This window comes from Vanessa atalanta, chromosome 21 (genome assembly GCF_905147765.1).
Source record: "Vanessa atalanta chromosome 21, ilVanAtal1.2, whole genome shotgun sequence".
NCBI lineage: Eukaryota > Metazoa > Arthropoda > Insecta > Lepidoptera > Nymphalidae > Vanessa > Vanessa atalanta.
In genome coordinates, this window is record NC_061891.1 from 7,551,003 (window position 1) to 7,573,113 (window position 22,111).

At 33.4% G+C, this 22,111-nt stretch overlaps 1 protein-coding gene across 4 annotated transcripts in view; it reads left to right on the forward strand.

The window, feature by feature from the left end:
- The window catches only part of LOC125072364, a 110,784-nt gene that overhangs the window by 35,687 nt on the left and 52,986 nt on the right, over positions 1-22,111 (forward strand). For 3 of the 4 annotated variants that reach the window (XM_047682975.1, XM_047682976.1, XM_047682974.1), the window contains exons 9-11: positions 1,236-1,367; positions 1,621-2,115; positions 7,394-7,553. In XM_047682975.1, the coding sequence (XP_047538931.1) occupies positions 1,236-1,367; positions 1,621-2,115; positions 7,394-7,553 (787 nt within the window). The remainder of the gene's footprint in view (positions 1-1,235; positions 1,368-1,620; positions 2,116-7,393; positions 7,554-22,111) is intronic. The other variant, XM_047682977.1, reaches the window with a different exon arrangement.

The following is a 22,111-nucleotide window of genomic DNA, read 5'->3' on the forward strand; positions in this document are numbered from 1 at the left end:
ATATGGTTAAATATTTTGTCCTTGTCTCTCTTATAAAATTCATGACTGGTTTGGTAAATTTCACGAACCGTTTTCACTAAAATTAATACAGATTGAAGCACAATGAAAGTTTAAGTATTTTTATGATAACTTAGTGCAAATTAACGTCATTTTGATTTTTCGACTAAGTCTCAGAGCATCGTTCAAGTTCCATTGCGTTCTTCGTGTATATAAATATATATATATAAAGTCATTAAATTAAAGTAATATATAATTAATTTATGACTCGAAAATCGTTCGCTTTCTTAATGTATATTAAGGACGTGTTTTAATCATACTTATTTTATCCATACTTCTATACTATTATTATAAAGAGGTAAAACTTGTTTGTTTGTATGTAAGGGGTAATCTCAAGACTTAATGGTCCAACTCTAAAGATCACGTACCCTACATCATTCATCTCTGATGCTACGGGGTAAAAATTATATTTATATCATATAATTTTCTTTACAAATTAACTGTATCCGTGCGAAGCCGGAACGGGTCACTATCGTTAATAAAATTGAAATTATAACGTTTAACTCGAACCCATAATGTCGATACTTAACCTTATTTTAGAAGGTGACGCGCAATGACACGTCTTGAAGTGATAGAACGTAGTCACGTTAACAGTTCAATTTTGTGTAATTTACAATAATATAAGTTATGTATTTTAGACCGTAGCTAAGCGTTCCTCGCAATCGTTGAAATTCACAATTACGCAATTGTGAACACTTATCTCGTTCCGTGACGACAATGAGTTCTGCTATATATAGATGCGGTTTCCGTCTATTTTCCTAAATTACTACTCTGTTCTTGGCTTCACTGTATCTGATCTCTGCGTCGAGACCATTAGGATTTATAAGACTAGATCCAGGTCACTTAGTTATCATCATTAAAATTGAATCAGGTGAATTGTTTTTAAGATATCAATTTATCTGTTAGACCGACATTTTCAAATTACCTTTTATTAACTTCGGACTAATATTCTTGTAAATCTTGATCGCTATCGCGATCTTTAAGCCCTCTCGGCAAAAATAAAAGCAACAAAAAATTCTTGTAAATGACAGTTTTTGTTTAATCTAAATCTATAAGCAAAATGTCATGGATGGGTCGTTATTGTTTCGTATTATTATTAATATAATCCTTACTTCATTATCGATTTTAACATTTCGATTCCCCAAGTGAATGTCTTCACGCATATATCATTTCTGCAGCCCACCCCTCCCAAGAAGCCCCCCAGAAGGAACTTGTCTGTGTCCCCTACCCACGTCAATTCTCCATCCTCTGGGTACAGCTATGAGCTGAGAGCCCATGCAAGGAGTCAGGACGACTTGGATGAAATACAGGTGAGTTCAGTCATCCAAATCAGGAACAGCAGGTGTCCATAAACTAGAATTTTAGCTCTAGTTTAATAAGTCCAAACATTTGCGTATTTTTAAATTCGATATATATGATTTTATCTTATTTTATAGTAATATTGAGTATTGAACTATAATTATATGAGATGCCAATTTATTTATTTCTATATGTACTTGACAATAATTATGCATTTAAGCGTCTGTCAGAATGCCGTTCTGCAATAAAGTCTCATTGTTACAGGGTGCTAAACTTTACCTCAAACACGGTAGATCTGTCGACCAGTACGTCGACAGCAAGCTATCCTACTCGGAGTACGAAGAAAACCATAATTCGCCTCGAGCTATCCCCGTGCCAAATCCTCGGCCGAGTCTCAGAAACCGCACTCAGCCCGTTGCCATCACGGCTATGTATGAAAATGTCGTGATAAAAGAACAGAATCCCCGCAGGAAGCTGAGACGGAACACATTTGGACCACAATACGAAAATTTCGAAGCCAGAATGGCAGACAAGAGAGTAAGAAAATACTCGAACCAAGAGAGATCGTCCCTGGAGAGTTTATTAGACGATCAGTCCATGAATAGTCCGAGTGAATGTGAACGGTATTCTGATGGCTCGAGGGCAGATCTACCACTGTCGCCGACGCACTACGAACAACCCCCTACACCTGACCATCCGCCACCTTCAGCGAAACAAGCTGAGAACAGCATCCACGAAAGGATCAGGCCGTTGAGTCAGGTTAGTCCTGATTGAAGATTTTCTGCACCACAAATCCTTGTCACATTTAGCTCGCTCAGTTTTTTGTTCGAACTATTATAGATTTTATGTTCATACCTGGAATGATGTTTAGGCTTAAAATGGATGTTTTTATATCGTGCTAGTTTGTTTATATATCTACTAAAAATACTAATAAGCCATACATTATATTCTTACATTACTAATATAATAATATTGGTGCAGCAAAAATCGTATAGATTGTGAAATTAGTAAAAACTGTATGGAAAAAATAATTATAATGTTAAACTATTTACACGTAGCTAATAATTTGATTTTTGCTGGACACACATTTTTAAATTGGTCATATATACATATCATAAATATCGGTTAGTTTTCTGTAACAGTAGAATGGGTAACACCATCTCAACCCATGCGAATTGTAAAACTATGAATTCCATTCATATCAACAGCACTTAGCGCTTCAACAATCCGCATGGTATTGGGAAACAGTTTCACCAGCTAAATCATTGCCAAGAAGTGTATGGAAAGACAAAGGAATTATGATTATTATATTTAAAAAAAGGGGGGCGTGCTAGACAAAGTGCCTTAATTGTCGAAGCGATTATGAACTTTGTTTTATTTAAGAGATTGATCGCTTATAACTTATATACTTGATTGTATATAGGTTTATATGCAAAAAAACGACAGTGCTATATAACTTTGTCTAGGCCCATAGGTTACCAAATTGCATGTGCATGTTACATTATAGAACTCACAATACTCTTATCAATCTACCTTTGATAATTTCAGCTTATAATGGAGGTTGTAGAAGAAATACGGATTCGAAAAAAATCGCAAGGCGATGTTACGAATAGCTGATGATTTTTTTTTTTTGGTTATTTTATATTTAAAACTAAGCCATCGGACGGATGTGTCTGTCGTGTGATTGTCCTTTAGACTGTGCGTATGGTGCTATATTGAACGCAATATTGGTTTCACTTTCATCTGTAAATAGACAATTTATTTTTCCTTTAATTATCCTTTAAACATTCTAAGGTGCTGATTAGTTTAAGTAAATTTTTATTATATACTAGTTATTGTAGTTTGAAATTGTTTTGTGAATTGCATTTAAAAATAGAATATATAGCAATGTCCATAATTTACAGAACAATTTTTTTTTACTACCAACATGACAGTATCATGAGTAGGTGTAGACTAGCTGTAGTGTTTATATAGAGTAAAGTAGACATAAGCCAAGACAGTCTTGAGACAAACTCTCTGGAGAGTATTAGGAACATAACAAGCCTTACATTTAAATCACAGTCTTTGTTTGACGTCGGATTTAGATCTTGAATTGAACTATTTATTAAAATAATCAAACCTCATATTTAGTTCAATTCATAGAACTGATTGTATGAAAGACAATATTATAGGCTGTATTACGATTAGCAGATGAATGAAACGATTAATAAAAAAAAAATGTTGAAATAATAAAATAAAATCGACTGAAAAATGTGATAGAAAAATAATAAAATGTGTATTTTTTAAGTCTAATCGAAATGCGGCCTGTCTTGTCTAAAGTCTGCGTTGACTTTGAAATAAATTGATTACCAATTGGAGTATTAAAATGTTAAAATAGCATTTGAATGAATTACCAATGTTATAGCTCTTTAATATAATAAAATAGGTATCGAGCATGTATTTTCTTATAATTTATCATTTTTATTTTAAGCCTTTACTTGTATTATTTCTAATTTTATTTCGTTTATAAAATAAATATCTTTATTGTATTTTTCTTTGTTTTTATTTTCTCCTTTCAGTTGTTTTTTACGTTCTATAAAATATTATTAACCGTCATTCTTATTTTTGTTCTTTTACAATTTTGTGTTTATTGATTTTAAAACGTATTGAGTATAGGTGTCATTAGTCAGCCCCGTCTTATGCACAACAAGCGCCCGGCACAAGCAGTGTTCTGGTCTCTTCCGTGGTCTCAGACCACCATATATACCATTACCCTCGTGACACCCGGGGTTTTTTGCACTCCCTGCACCTTGGGTTAAGACGTGGCTGTCAATATCGTATTATTATGCGTCTAATTAAATGCAATCTAATTAAAGTTACTGTTGCAATTTTTTAATCCGTGAGTGAAAAAGGTATTTTAACTTATTTATTTATTTCAATAAAATAGTGAATATAAAAAGTAAAATATTAGAAGTATTTATTAGGTTCAAGTGAGTTTCGTTGTCTTAGCTTGATTCTGAAAACAAAGATACGTCTGGAGATTTCATTTATAAATGAAAACATCAATAAGATTACACGTCGTCTTTTAATTGATGCTTCAAGATATACCCGAGAATCTTGAAATAGATTTTTAGCCCCTTATAAAATATATAAGCAAATCTTTATATCGACGCATTAAAGTTAAAACGAACTTAGAACACGCACATAATGTGCTTTGTTTGATTGATAATGTTTCGTTTGCTGTTTTATACATATTAAAAAGTAAGTGTGTCGATGTATGTAACTCAGTTTTATTTGTGTATTCGTTAACCGATATAACCAAAGGTCTTATTGAATGAACTCTTAATTCCTTTATATATAATATTTTATACTATTAACTATTTTTGTTTTTGGATTTTATATATTGAGACATTATATATGTCGTAATTGTACAATGGCTAGAACATTTGAATCTTATTAAAAAAACATTGGTTCAAACCCGGGCAAGTAAGTTGCACGTTTATTGGTGTTAAGGCTTTGTGCAAGCTCGTCTGGGTATGTATCACTCAGCTATCACATTCTACCGTCAAACAGCAATGCCTATAGTTGTGTTTCGGTTCAAAGGGTGAGTTCTGTGTAACTAACTTCAGGCACAAGGGACATAGCACCTTAGTTCCCAAGGCTGGTGGCGCATTAGCGTTGTAGGAATAGTTACCATTTTATAGCGTCAATTCTAACTAGCGACGGTGTGACCATCTACCATAAGACGGCACATTTGCCCGTCCGCCTACCAATTATATAAAAAAATAATTAAAGCCAAATTAAAGAATAAGATGCCTCTGTCCGAAATAAAGAATTCACTGCCTTTTATAAATATAAAACTTGCCATTTTGAACTTGCGTTACCTATTATTTTAATTAAAACTGTTCCGATGGGTTTCTAATTCGAAGAATGTTCTCGTGATCAGAACAAAACGAGCGAAGCCGCGGGCGACAACTAGTATATCATAATTTTCACTTAATAGTTTTTGAAAAAATTTTGTATGAGAATTATTTTTATATGTCTAGGTAAGTATTTTTTTTTAAGAGAATATTAGCAATACCACCAATAATTAAGGAATTAGTAATATTTCTATTTACCCTACCTTTTAAGCTTATCACTTGTGTTAGGAGTGGGGACGACGGGTCGGGATCGATCCTGCGACTACATCGCTAGGCTGCCCGTAAACCATTGCGCTATTGACGCTTAAATTATATACTTCTTGTTTTATTGTTATAAATTATTTTGAAGATTTGTATATAAAACCTCTTTCTATATCTGTTTCTTTCCTCTACCCTAAGATTGCCTTGAAGAGATCGCTGTTTAGCGATAAGGCCGCCTCTTGTGCATCTTTCTTAAATGTGATTCAACTTTATGTCTACTGGTGTACAATAAAGAGTATTTTGATTTTGATTTGATTTGATAAAATCAGACAGGTAAGAAGGCTTTTGTTTTTTTATTTCCTAATTCTCTAGATATAATATAACCTATTTTATGAAGACTAATAGTTTACACAATGTATTTGTACCTCAGACTATACTGCTTAAAAGCACCTTCATGTGTTTTAAATAATGTGTCTACCCTTTATTACATAAGACTTTTCATGCATTCTCCTTTGCCTAATAGCTTTTTTTACAACTTCAAACTAATAATTTCCATAAAATCAGAAGACGTCTTAATCAGTTTAAAATTGGATTGATTTTATTTTATTTGGACTTTAAGTATAATTTATAACTTGGTTGATTTTTAACAGTAACAATTGATGTATCACTGGACAGACCTAGTTGATAACAAGGTTTTTGCAAGTACACATAACTAATATCACAGACTAAATAATAAAGCATGTAACCTTATTGTATACTGTGATCTTCTTAGTATATAGAAAAAAAAGAAGAGGATACTTACAGACATAAATCTTATTTTGTTTGGAATAATGTACAATATATATAAATATTTGATTAAATATTTGGTTCGGTAATCTGCCACATTGTACCACCAGTGCCAACAGTGGAACAGTGGTGAAGTTAACTCCAAACCGTCTCCTCAAAAGAAGGAGACCTTGGAAGTGGTACATTTGCAGGCTGTTATTTCTTACTTATCTAATACTTTAAATGTTGTCTTGTTTGTTTGTCTATCTGAATGCCTAATAGATATCATAACGTAGTATAAAACAAACTCGCTTACCCCTGTCTGTCCCTGTGTATGCTTAGATCTTTAAAATTTAGCGATTTGTATTGTTTAATGACTGAAAAACTGTGAATGTTAAAAGACATTTTGTAATATATTTAGTATCAGCATTGCACCCGTGCGAACCCGGGGCGGGACGCTAGTCATAAATAAATGATAGATTAATTTATACTAATTTTAGATTAATTTTAACTATTACGAATTATTCCTTCGAACTTAGAAACAACTTTTATTTGAATATTAGCTAATGTATACTGTTTAAAGTTTTTGTTTTGTGGTATATCAATTATAACTTTTGATACTCCATCGTTGATCTGGTGGCTAGTTTATAAGCCTGCAGATCCTGAGGTTCTGGGTTGGATGGCCAAGGTTGAACAGATATAAGATCGTTGGGTTTTATGTTAAGAAATTCTTAAACCAGCGTGGAGTTTGGAAGCTGACATTGGTTGGACCACTGTGCCTCGAAAAACGCACAAAGCTGATTCTGCGCAAGATTTTTTTCTCGTGGAGTCAGATAATGAAAAAATAAAAAAATAATGAGAGTAAAATATGGATTCCATTGGATATTGTAGTAAGCGAATCTCTGATGCGAATAATCGCCGTGGCGGAAATTGATCAGTTTGACTTGTTATTTTTTTTATATATTGTCACTACAGGCACAAGGGATAAAACGTCTTAGTTCCCAAGGTTGTTGGCGCATTGGCGACGTAAGGAATGTTTAATATTTCTTACAGCACTAATGTCTATGAGCGGTGGTGACCACTTATCATCAGGTGGCTGTTTTGCACGCCCGGCTACCTAATATCATAAAAATAATGCTTATAGTATGTTAAAATAGAATTTTGTTTGGCAGGAATACAAGAGAAGATCTATGTTACGGGATAGTCAAACTGAAACCGAAGTTATCCTACTCCGCGCGCCGTCAGCTGTCTCCGTCGCAAGTGGTGCCACCGATCGCAGTGGTAACACCGACAACTGCGTGGAAGAATATGTCTGTGATGTTCCTTTCGCTGGTAAGTACCTATCACTTAACTGCTCGCGTTGCAGATATCAAAGACGACCTGATGGTGCCAACTACCAATGAAATTGTTTAATTTAAAATATAATAAATTGAGTATTTAAACCTCTACGTAATATACATATTAATAACACTTATGTTAATTAACACTGCAATTTTTAGATACATATTTTTTGCTCGTAAATATTTTCAGGAGCCTCTATCTAATATCATGCGAGACGTGTTAAAAGTCATATATTATATGAATTAACATATCGTGAGTTACCGATCAAAGTTAACATTTTGAAATGAAACTTATGCTAGCCCGTCTGGGTACCATCGACTCATCACATAATTATTATACCATCGAACAGAAATACTTAGTATTTTTGTTATCTGGTTTGAAGAACTCCCTTGTTCTTCAAACCAGATAGTTAGTGTAACTTTAGGCATAAGTGACATATCATCTTAGTTCTCAAGGTTGACGGCGTATTGGTGATACAATAAGTAATGATCAATATTTCTCTCAGTGCCAATATCTACATATCTATGGGGGATGGTGACCACTGGCAATAAGATCACTGCCGTCCTTTTTAAAAATGTTATAAGGAATATTACGTTTGAAAATGGAACGTTTCTAAACTTTTGTCACTAGTATTAATATTTCATTTTTATTTGAAAAATTAATTAACTATATTATAATATAGTTTTAACGCTGACTTCTAAATAAATTTTAGTTCAGTAGATTTTTACTACACTTTTAAGTTTCAAGATATATAGGTAGATTGATTAGCGTGTTCGGAAAATGAAATATACCGGAATAAGACGTATTGGTTACCGATTAAAATCAAATCATTAAAGTTGACTGAGAGGAACCGGCGCTCTCGCCGAGTACCTTTATACTCAGCGGGTTTTTTTTGGCAATTTGTGATTGTTGTCTTAGATTTTCGCGATTATTACACATTGAAATAAAACTAGTTTTTAACGGATTTAATCGTGGATTTAACACTGCAAAGTGCTCGAAACGTCGGGATGTTAAAATAATTAATATACGCGATTAAATCCGTTAAAAACTAGTTTTATTTCAATTTGTGATTGTTTACCTATATTCAATATTACAAATAAATAACCAGGAGGCGATCGTTTCTTTCCCAATGTGAGTGGTCCCAATTGACTTTTTTTCCATTTTGGCGACAGACATTTTGAACCCTTTCTGGGGTCACGTTGTAAAACCGTATACATTGCCCCACAATAAAGTTACAGACTGTATGCAGTCGAGTAACAGGAGAGATAAGATTGTGTTTCTTCCTTGTACCAATGTTATGAGTATCACATTTATTAACAAAACCATAATTATCTTTCCGTTTATACATAAAATTAAAAATTATAGAATTTATATTAAAAACCAGCAGTTAATATCTTGATTTCATTCATATAATTTATCTGGCACATACTTATTACTTAGAGTGAAATTAAACCTATAGTCTATTCCAAACAGGAATATAGATGAACGAACCTTAGATTTATGTATTTGCTAATATCTCGACTATATCGAGCACTACTAATAGTTCTTGATCTTCTTATATCCACTTTAATTTTACTTCTAAAGTTGCGATCTTCGTCCACGTTCAATACGCCATATTTTCGTAAATCTAAAGTGAATATCAGTGATTATTCATGCTATGACTACTACGACCAATGATATCGCGTCAAATCGATGTCAAATGTTCCTCATTTGGCTTTTGTCTTCTTGTGGTTTGAATAGACTGTATTAATCTTCTTCCTGTCTGGTGGTCTAATTCATCTCCAGTTTCTGAAACGCTGATCAAAGACATATTACCTAATTTGCCTTTAATTTGAATGGTCATTGGTTGATTATAGCCGATGAAGAGATAGGCGATGAGCGTTTAGCATTAACTGACGGTTAGTAGTGGAGCAAATTATATAAACATTATATTATGGAAGAATAATTTTCCATTTAGTAGATATCATAACTAATTTAACATTGCAATGTGTAGCTAAATGATACAAGCTATAACTAATAGTAATAATAGTACTTCAGAAATTTATAATTCTATTTGGTGGTAGGGCTTTGTGCAAGTCCTTTTAGGTAGGTACCCACTCATCAGATATTCTTCTGCCAAACGTTCGTTGTGTTCCGGTTTGAGGGGTGAGCCATTGTGACAGGCACAAGCGATATAACATCTCAGTTCCCAAGTTTAGTGACGCTGTGGTGATGTGAGGAATGATTAATATTTATTAAAGTACCAATACAAACTAAACAAAAAATCACAGGACTATATAAATATTCCTATCCCTTTCCCATGGGAAAATAAAAAAAAAAAAAGGATAGGCAAATATTGCACTAGCAATATCAAACTGAAAACGAAATATCATTTACTAAAAAGGTATGTGCAAAATAGGTGAACATAGAAAACATTTTTTGATTCAAATGCATTATGGGGTAGTGCATATTTGAGGCGTGAATTCCCAATTTGCCAGATTTCCCTCTGTTTACCTTGTAAATATGGTAACATCGAACAGCCAGACTGTAAACAGAAAACAGTTCCCGTCCAAAAATTCCGCAGCGAAATATTTTGCCAATATTTGACGAATTCGTAACTCGACGGGATTTTATTTTGACGTTTTCACAAAGCAATTTCGGCTTGTGGCCGGATTGTTTTTCGGTTTCGACCGCGTGTTTATATCTACGTGTTGGAATTGTAATAAGTAAATATAAATTAATTTTATTTATCTGGCAACACTCAGGACAACTGTTTTTTACATAAACCTCGCTATTCTGCTATTTGGTATTTAATGAATTAAATATTATCAATTTAAAGAAAATACTAAAATTTGTATAGTAATAAAGTTGTTAAAAACAATTAGGGTCACTAACAATTTCATAATATTATTTGATGTCATTTTTTATAGAGAACAGCTTTTGAGATACCTTCAATGTAGGCTCAGCTTTATATCATATTCGATGACATTTCACTAAATAACAATTTGAACGTCATCAACATGATTTATTGTAAATGAAATATCAAAACATTCCGGAGTTATATTTACTACGAAAACCTAACTATGTAATTTATAAATACCAAAGGTCAATGGCCGGACCTTATTTTAATATTACGAAACAGCTACTTAAATTCTATCGTAAGAAGGCAATTACATGTTTTATTAGCAATCAATCTCAGTTTTCATATTTACCGCCATTAGCTATAAACAAGCGTAATGAGTTTACGACACTAGTATCGGATATGTGCGTGTGTGAGTACGGTATACGCTGCACATTATGACACAATCTGCTCGTTTAAATTAATCGACTAATTACGTGAAAAATTAATGGGTGTTTTAATGATTAATGATTTAGGGTAACGAACCAAATTATTGGCTCTTGTTAATATATTGTCTTATTTTAATTAGGTTTTTAAGACTATAATATAATTTACCCAAATTGTTGTATTGATAAGAATTTTTATTTATTGAATTAGAAATAAATATCTTAATAGCACTTTTATAGAATTTTGTAAATAATCAGTTGAAATTTAAATATTGAATGTTAATCATAATTCTATTTATTTGCCGCCTTTTTCGTTATAAAATAATGGAAAACGTATAAATCCTATTCGAATAATGATCGCAAAACGATAAAAATAATAAACAAACGAACTACAAATAGAATAACAGATTGGACTACTGAGTTACATCCGGTGAATCCAAACGGCAGAGGAACGCCAATAACTAAATAGACTTTGGAATTACGACGCGGCCGCCATTTTTATCGTTTACGTATTAAAAACGTTGTCATTACGATAAGCAGGGATTACTTAAATAACTAACAAAAAATATTTTAGATTCGTGCGCATGAAACTTTGTTTAGTAGAGATTAAATGGACTTACCGATGCCGGTTCCTAATAAAAATTCGACTGTACAGAAACTTACAAGGTACACTATACTTACTTATACTGGATGACCTGATCGACATTTCGACTTTGTCCTGTCAAATTTTCACAATAGTCATGAAATGTAAAATGAAATAGTCACAATCAAAGGGGTAAGAGGTATTATTAAGCTTGGATTGCCAAGTATATTGAGTGCCATATACTTGGTGGCCCGTTTTTTCAAGCCTCTTTTCATCCAGGGTGCTGCGCTGATAATGATTCAATATTGGGATCATCTTTTTTTGGTTGTGATGGCCACAGCACTGCTTGCACGCAGGCACTTGCTATGCTTAACCTTAAAACAATATTTCCACATTGGTTTATACATGAATATGATTATCAATCTGGGCTTCGTGCTAAGAATAATACTTTATAACTTTTCCAATATAGTATCGAGGTTAATATCAAACTTGATTGCTGTTATAGAGAGCGTTATTTTAATAAGCGTAACATAACGACTATGTAGACGATGTTCATTTGATTGAATTGTTTAGTTTCGTGGTCGGAAAGGTGAAAGTTCAATTCTCGTGACCTGTTCTGGTGTTTGGGGTCTTGTTTCTCATGGGCTTTGCATCGTTATATCAATACAAAACGCTTTTCGATAAGTTCTGGTTAGTAATGATCGTTATATCTATACTGTATTCAGAAGCGATTTCATGGGTATGATATTGTTTTATTGTTATTAAATTCTTCCTTATATGTTACATAACAATAACATTAATAACCTGTTAACTTCCCATTGCTGGGCTAAGGTCGCCTCTTCCTTTGAGGAAAAGATTTTTGAGCATATTCCACAACGCTGCTCCAACACTCACGATGATTTCCTTCACCACGTGATGAATTATAATCATAAATTAAGCACATAAAAATTCATGGTGCTTGTCAGGGTTTGTCCTTATATAAATTTATCATAAATACTGTCTTGTTGTTGTAGTGGGTAACTTTCAGATCATATGGCCCTGGGTTTGAATACCGGGTTGAAAAAAAGGCTATTCGCATTGGGCTTTTCGGTTAAGAGTTTCCCAGTAGTAGCCAGAAGTTGGGTAGTTGGGACTGTTATAGAGACTGGAAAAACACATTACGCCGTTGATATAGCTTCTCATGTGGTCTTATTCCGGTCGCGACAAATTGCCTTCCCATCAAATCATCAGACTAAGTATATGTGATAACACCATCATCGGATATAGTCAACAATCAACAGAGCAATTACTTTTTTTCACTAATTTCAAGATAAAATAACCTTTAGATTTATTTATCGTACATAAAAATAACTTGTGATAACATGTTATTTGTAAATTTAATAAACTGTGCACATTATATACATATATAATACATCCCTCCAGGAATTATCGTATAAAATAATCGATCTTTTTTTATTTCTTAAATACAATGACAATTATTCATTTGATTGTGAAAACATAAACTAAACGTAAATATAAAATTAACAGTACGATCGTACCGTATATTTCGGAAAGCAATACATAAAAACAAATTTTAAAAAATAGTTAAAAGCAGGTGGATGTAAATTTTCATGCAAAGTTAATAACAACGCAATATGTGTAGTAGTAGACAAATCGTCATTACTAGAATTTTATAGACAGTGTCAATGATTCTGTATATATATATTGAGCAATTAATGAGCAATTTATATTTCTTATTATAAACTATCATTTTTTAACGAACAGTCCGTTACAAGATCTGTAAACCACAGCTTCCTCATAGCGGAGATTTACACGTTGAAACGCATTAGCCGTCTAACCGCAAGGCCTTTATCCGCTCTCAAGTATCGTATTATTCTGTATGCTACGTTCATTTTGTTAGTGAACTTTAAATTACTAAAATTGTCTGACCATATTTCAAACTTCGCTACCATAACACATTGAAAAAAATATATATATCAGTCAAAATTTTGGCTGTATAGAAGGTTTTCTTTGACATCTTTAGACAAATATATATTTAAAAAAAATCTTTATTCGACTATTATCATGCACTTTTGTCATTGTAAAACCACCGCTTGTTCGGAACGTAAATTTTAGAAACAAGAACCGGTAAGAAACAGTTTATAACGTTATTATTTTACACCAAATACTTATTAACTCTTAATTTAAAATAATTGAATTATAATTAATCTTTCATTCAGATCAACAAATAAAACCACGTTTTTTTATCTTAAGCCAAGTTAATAAATATTGGTCGAATTTTATTATACAAACGAATACCTTGTCCATGGTGTTATAAAGAGATATTAGACGTTTGTTTAAAAAAAAAATACCGATTATTATGTATATGTAATCCGAAGTACGTACGTTATTGAGTGTAGAAAATCAAAAATATTAAAAACTATGAAAAAAGATTTATGTCTAAATAATAAAAACATCAATCTATATACCATATACCAGAAATAGCACTAATATAATTGGCCAGGAAGCGAACTCATAACCATGATTTCAATAGCAGACCAAAAAGTGCAAAGCAATGCGCAGGCGCCGACGCGTCGCCGACTCGTGTCCTTTTATTTTAATCTGTTGTCTCCAGCGTTGATATGACTCTACACGTGGGTACCAACCGTTGGATTAATTGCAAAATTATGTGGATGTGCAATTTGTTAACTACGCTTTGTATTATTATAAGTTAATACACGTAACGAAATGCTTTTAATCCATTTTGAAATATATATGTTTTTATTTTTTATCAAAATAAAATCTTGATACATGTAGGTTTTTACAGGCAATTTCGAATCGACATTTTAGAGGGATGTAGAATATTATTCCTTTTCACCAATTAATAATCAATTTAAAAAGCCTAATTTGATGAAATACATAAATAAATATAATTTAAATGTATATAATATATCGTGTCTAAAGATGAATGAATAATATCTCCAAGCTTTTTTAACTTTTATAAAATCTATATCCTTACGATCCTAATATATAAATCCTAATATGAAAAGTTTTATGTTACCGCTAATGTGTATGGTAATAATTTAAATCGGTATCCAATGATATAATATATTCATCTCTCCGATCTATGGTCTCCACAAAAAAAAAAACGCAGTCCCTTTAGTGTAGTCAATAGGCGTGTATCAAAAACGTACACTGTTATAATTATAACTTAAAAGTAAGAATCGATACAATCTCACGTTATTGTAGGTGACTTTCTAAATAATTGCAAACAGTTTCGAACACAAAAATCACCAAAGATTACAGTGGAAACGCGCCATTATAAATAAACTTGATCCAAATAGTCGCCACGTGTGAAACCGCCATTAAACTCAAAGGATACTTTATGATGTCGTTTCCAACACCAAAGGTCGTGCTTTTAACTGTTTATTTAATATTATGTAATCTTAAATTACACCAGAGTACACAAATGGTAGTTATATCAACCAATAATACGACTAGTTTTGAAATACCTTCAATTATATTAACTTTGTTCGATGAAAACATAAAATATAAATTGCACGTATTATTTAGCAATAGATTGTTATTGGTGGTCGTTGTTTAACCTTAAGTTTAATAACACCAAAGGCATTTGAACACATTAAAACACAAATATATATCTAAATACAAGTACATGTTTATTTTATAAACGACTAAAATTATTATAAAAATTAAAGTGTGTTTACTTTGAAATAGGCTTATGTCCATACATACAGCAGAACTAACATAGCCTTCCTTCTTTTGAGAAGAAGGCGCATATTCCACTACACTGCTAAATAGAAACACTTACCGTTGCGTTGCAATATATTTCCAACAAAATTATGCATATTCATAATAATGTTGGATTATAATATAATCAGTAATTATTTACTATGAGCAGTCGGAAACTTCACTTCTAAGTTCGATCCTTCCTGTGTAAGTAATAAGTGTACCGAGGTATTATTTAATAATAAAAATCATTAATAAATATGCATATACTCTATATAAAGTTCGGTCAAGAAAAGTTTAAAGGAATGTCTGTCTGAGAATAACTCTAACTGTAACTCTCTGGAGATATGAAGTTGACACTGATACGCCTGTGCCTCAGAGAGCATGAAAAGATCTTGGTTCCGAGCCGATCTCTCTCCAGTCGTATCAAATTTCTGTCCCTTTTGACTATGGCAGCGCACCTGCGTATACTAGTACACTTGTGTTTTTAATTTTTTTCTGCGTAGAAGATAATAGATAGGCAGACTGGCAAATTGATCAACTGATGATAAATGGTCACCACCGCCCATGGACAATGGCATTTTAGTAATATCTATCTGGTACAGCGTCTGTGTTCCGCCAGTCTTGGGAACTAAACTTTTGTGCCTAAAATTACATTGCCTCACTCACCATTCAATTTAGAACATTTTTACATTTTTTTACATTAGCAGCCTGTAAATTTCCCACTGCTGGGCTAAGGCCTCCTCTCCCTTTGAGGAGAAGGTTTGGAGCATATTCCACCACACTGCTCCAATGCGGGTTGGTGGAATACACACGTGGCAGAATTTCGCTGAAATTAGACACATGCAGGTTTCCTCACGATGTTTTCCTTCACCGCCGAGCACGAGATGAATTGTCAACACAAATTAAGCACATGAAAATTCAGCGGTGTCTGCCTGGGTTTGAACCCGAAATCATCGGTTAAGATGCATGCGTTCTAACCACTGGGTCATCTCGATTCGGATTCAGAACATAACATAAGAATACGTGATGAGTAGATACTACCTACCCAGACGGATTTGCACAAAACTCTACCATGTCCACCAAGAATACATACAGTTTTTAGATCACAAGAATATTATACCCAAGCAGAATTAGAACCAAAACCACGAGTATATCCTTAAGTAGGTTTTAGTACTTTCTACGTAACGCTTACGTATCAAACGAACGTTGTTACAACGCAATGTTGAATTGTTTCCGTGATAGATAAGCTAATATGAATGTGTCTGAGCGTAGCCAGGTCACAGGTTAGCGAGGCAGTCTGCCTGACATATGTAAATTATGGTTGGAGATTAGCCTTTTTAGTACGTCTGACCATAATCGGCTAGATGAATGAACCTTATATTTGATAATGTATAACCATATTTTGCATAATACACGTTACTGTGTTTTTTTGCATACGTACTTACAAAAGTGCGTATTTTGGGTTGTTATCGTTGAGTTTATTTTAAACCCGTAAGGATGGTCAAAGTATTACTAATAGTGTTTAAACTATTTAAGAGCTAAGAGTTGGAAGCCTAGGATTACTGTCACTTATTATGTCATGGAAAGTGTTTAGAACGCGTGCATCTTAACCGATGATTTCGGGTTCAAACCCAGGCAGGCACCACTGAATTTTCATGTGCTTAATTTGTGGTTATAATTCATCTCTTGCTCGGCGGTGAAGGAAAACATCGCCAGGAAACCTGCATGTGTCTAATTTAACGAAATTCTGCCACATGTATATTCCACCAACCCGCATTGGAGCAGCGTGGTGGAATATGCTGCAAATCTTCTCAAAGGGAGAGGAGGCCTTAGCCCAGCAGTGGGAAAATTACAGGCTGCTAATGTAGTGTAATGTAAATGGAAACAAGATCACCTAGATCGCATTCAGGATCCACTGTTTTTGCTATAACATAACCAGGTAATCTTTTATACAAAAGAAATAGTACCAAATATAAAACTCTAAAAAAAATATTGACTCCATGTGACATTGCAATCCTTCTTAAAACGGAGACATATAAAATTCCTTTATTATCCAAACGACCTTAAGGTAATGGCAATAAGGTCAGTTTTTACCTGTAATAACATGTTTATGATAATGGCGGCGCCGGCGTCGCTACGCAGTAGCGTGTGCTAGGTCATGGAGTTCCGATATAAGAAATAAATAAAATGTACGGCGCATACATCGATTGCTTTGTTGTTTTGAACGATCATTTAATTTAAGCAACAAACAATGAGTACTCATGTGCGTGACACATGTGTGATTTTGTGTATATAACATTACACTTTACGTTCTTAGTAGGAACTTACTTCATTATAAAAACTAGGTTGGAGTTGAATTTATTTCTTTAAAGGATCTTATAATCTTAGAACCCATGCTTAACAGCGCATTGTCGGTGTTGGGACTAGCTTATAGTGTTGTGTAAGAGAAAAGATGTCGATATTAGAACTGGCTTGTACTGTTGTCTACGGGAAAAGAAGATTTCTTACCGAGACACTTAATCGAAAAAATAGTTAATCATAAGAGGAATATATTTTAGACACAATCTAAACCCAAGATCATATGAACGATCCTAATGTAACATTTTACATACATTTTATATACATTAACAGCCTGTAAATTTCTCATTGCTGGGCTAAGGCCAGGTAATTGCGGATTGGTGGAATACACATGTGGCAGAATTTGGTTGAAATAAGCCACATGCAGGTTTCCTCACGATGTTTTCCTTCACCGTCGAGCACGAGATGAATTATAAACACAAATTAAGCACATGAAAACTCAGTAGTGCTTGCCTGGGTTTGAATCCGCAATCATCGGTTAAGATGCACCCGTTCTAAGCACTGGGCCATCTCGCCCTAATTGAACAGCGAGTGATTCCCTAGGGAATAGAAAAACGGTATTTTTATAATAGTCTTGGATAAAATAATATATTATAATCACAATGTGATGCGAAAGTAATTTAGTGAAGAAGTAGGAAGTCGAGAAATCTGCACCGCGATCAGTTACATGCTTTTAGACACGGATATACAATCACCAATTTAAAGAACTTTCTATTAATTTTAATCGATATCTCAAATCAAAAATCAATTAGTATTATTTAATTAATTATAATTTAAAATACAATCGGGTGGATTCGATTCTTATATTTTAACGAGCAATGTATAATGAGGTAAAAAATACGCGCCACGTGCCGTCTGACTTTTTGGATATTTTATTCGGACAATTAATTTAATTTAAAGTATGACGGGCTGTCGTTTCGTGTTTTTATTAATTAACACTTTCAGTATTATTGCGTATTTAATTGATTGCAATTTAATTACAGTGCTGAAATGTACAAATTATTATTACATGAATAGCTGGAAGGTGAATTTATGATATACCTAAATGTATGTGAATAGAACTATGGGTTTGAAAGTCGAATATGCAGGGAAATGTTATATTTTTAATAAATTATTTTTGTTAATATGTGGTACAAATGTGATTGTTTCGTTAACTTTTTTTTTTTGTTTTTTTTTATGGCATTGGTTGGCGGACGAGCATATGGGCCACCTGATGGTAAGTGGTCACCACCGCCCATAGACAAAGGCGCCGTAAGAAATATTAACCATTCCTTACATCACCTATGCGCCACCAACCTTGGGACCTAAGATGTAATGTCCCTTGTGCCTGTGATTACACTGGCTCACTCACCCTTCCAACCGGAACACAACAATACAGAGTACTGTTATTTGGCGGTAGAATATCTGATGAGTGGGTGGTACCTACCCAGACGGGCTCGCACAAAGCCCTACCACCAAGTAAACTACCACCAAGTAACTGCCCAGTGTGCTGAAACTGTCTTTCAAATATAGTCTCCAAAAATGCTTGAATGTTTTATAATGATCTTAATCTTGATGTAAATCTCATTATAATATGCACGACTGAAATATATCATATATAAAATATAGCTGTTCTTGTTTGGTTGACATAGTTATAGTTTGGCTTTGGTTTGACGATAAAAATGCAGAAAGTTCTTTTTTGATGACCACGAATCGGAAGACGTTACACTGACGATTTTGCTAGGAAGCCGATGCACGCGAGACCGTTGTGGAGATCCTTGGAGAAATACTGTGTCCAGCAGTCTTCTGTCTTATGATAATGGTGAACCAAATTCGTTAAAACGAGATTATCAGCGGATTTCAACTTTTAGTTTTATCTAGGACAAGTATATTTTGTATGTTGTAATATTTTATTAAGTCAACAAACTCTAATAAATCAGGTAATTTAATACGTACAATAAACTTTCCCCCTTCATTTACGAATGTTTTATTATCCGATCAATTATTTTTTGAGATTTATTATATACCTACTTGAGCAATTTAAATACATTTTTGTCATTGATTAATATTTCTCTTACTTTTAAATATGACGTTCAATTAATCATAGTCATTACGTAAGAAGCAACAGGGGTAATGAGAAATGTAAAGATCTGTATTGGTAGACCAATGAGTCAAGCAAATGGAGCAGTTCTGTCTAGAACGAGATATTTTTGCTATAGATAGTAGAGTTCCACTAAGTCAGCGCTGGTCCTAACAGTTGTAGATTTCGGAGCTTTATGATGTATGGTATTTTGACGTTCTAGCCTTAACCCCCTTCAATCATTGATATATTACGTGCAGCAATAAAGGCGATTAAGAATTCCTTTACCTTTGGATTCGATTTAAATGATGTCTCTTTATAAATGAATCTAGTAATGCGTCTGTGCCATTAGAGTCCTTGAGGCAAATAAAACATATTGCAATTATATTTATAGGAAACTAGCAGATCCGACCACACTGTTCTATAGCCTTATACTTTACTTATACTGTATGATAATGTTTAGCTAACTTTCTCTAAAACACACTTCATATCAGAAAACCGCTGAATTTTTGATTGACGCGCGTTCAAAAAGAGCAGCGTTTTTTTATACACATAGATACAAAACAAACGAGATTTATGCATGGAATTGCATGCATATATGATAGAATGTTTGGCAATTTCGACCTCTTTTATAAGATTCGAAAACGTATTATAAATATAACAGTGAGGTGACAAAGTGACGTTTAATAATGTTGACGCACCGGCGCGGCGCGGCGCCTGCTGCTGTCTCGTCGCCGTCCCGTCAAATGTTAATGCCAATTTTACCAGCCCATTGTTTTCAAACTAAAGGACCGGGTTAGTCACGTGGTCGCTGCAGCGAAAAGACTTCAAAATGACTAATTAATCGCTCAGTATGAACGTTCTTTTTTCTTGCTTAGGGTGGGGCTTTTATTGAAGTATAATAAAAAGTGAAGTTAATTGATCTTCTTCAGTTTTATAAGTGAGAATCGAAGTGAGAGAATGGTTTTTGAATTTTGAATTTTGAAATTTGAATTTTGAAATTTGAATTTTGAAATTTGAATTTGTTAATTGCTATGCTTGCTAATTGTTTTTGATAAGAAATATGTGTCGAAACCAGATCTATTATTTTGATATTTTTTCTGAGAAATACTTCACGAAGAAATGCACCTTACTCTGGCTGATAGTACAATGGACAGGAAAACCTGACGACAAATAATTTGCCGAGTATTAAATCTAGTATCGTCATTAAAATTAATTTGTTCTTTAATAAGTCCTTACCTTCGGATACAAGTTTAATCTTCAACTCGTGACTGATAATAATTAAATAATTACACAATATATTACATGGTATGTATTGGTTGTCCAGTTAACATAAAAGTGTATTCCGACCAAGTACAGGGTATTCTGGATAGCTACCCTGAGTTGGCTTCGATGTATGTATTCAAAGCTCATAAAATATAAACGTAATAATTTTTTTTTACTTTTATAAACAGCGATGAGTGGCCGAGCCTATTCTCAAATAATTGCTAGGTCAATTACTTTGACACGTTTGGCTGCTGCGCGTGCGCAGTGCGTTGACACCGTCTTCCGTGTTATTGATCCGAATCGATCCATCTCAAATTAGATCTTTTGACGTATTGAGATCACGTACGTATGGTCGAAAATGTATACGTGATTACATAGTAATGGAATTTTAGAAAAAAAAATTAATGAATTTGGATTAATAGACTTGAATCGTATTCTTACTTATTTCATCAGAGGATGTAAATGGAACAGAATTTCATCCGACACATGCGAATGGCCGCTCTGACGCCAGTCGGTCAGAAGGACATCAATATTAAATATTTGTTTCTATAAAGAACATTTCTTCGACCGTTCAATAAGACTGATTAGACATACAAATTTATATGATAATGCATCGGATAAAACTAGCGAGTACATATATCTTACTAGCGCAGTCACGTTTAAAAACTCGCTTAAAAGTCACGTTTTGAATCTCACTGTTCATTTAAGGTCATATAATATATATTTCTATTAAAAATCCGATGTGACGCAAAAAAACTAGTCCAACAGAGGTCACGAGATTGATAACGTAATTTTTACAACCTGTATATAAATATGCATGAAATTATTTAATCAATTGAATGCCATTCAAGGCGAACAGCTATTTATTAGAATAAAACATTGACCTGCGTCAAATGTAACTTATATTATATCGTTATTAATATTTATTTTATTATTTACGATATTTATTCGTTTTGTAAACGACGATAGATATATTTTTGGAAATAATAAAGTTACAAGTGTTATAGTTAAGGTCTAGAAATTGTTTATATTGTCTTATCTCTCGACTTATTATTGCGTTCCTAATCCTAAACCAGTCTGTCCGATTGTGATGAAATTTAGGAGATTGTTTCTCCTTATGCCCGAGAAGATGACTAGGTAAAAAAAACTTAGTTTCTTAGGATGTCCGCCCTTCAGGCTTCAATGGGCAAAAATGTAACCCCTTATTCTACCTGTGCGAAACGGACGAGTAGATAGTATTGAATTTAATATCTTAATACTGAGTATCATGCTTTTAAAGATGTTTAACTG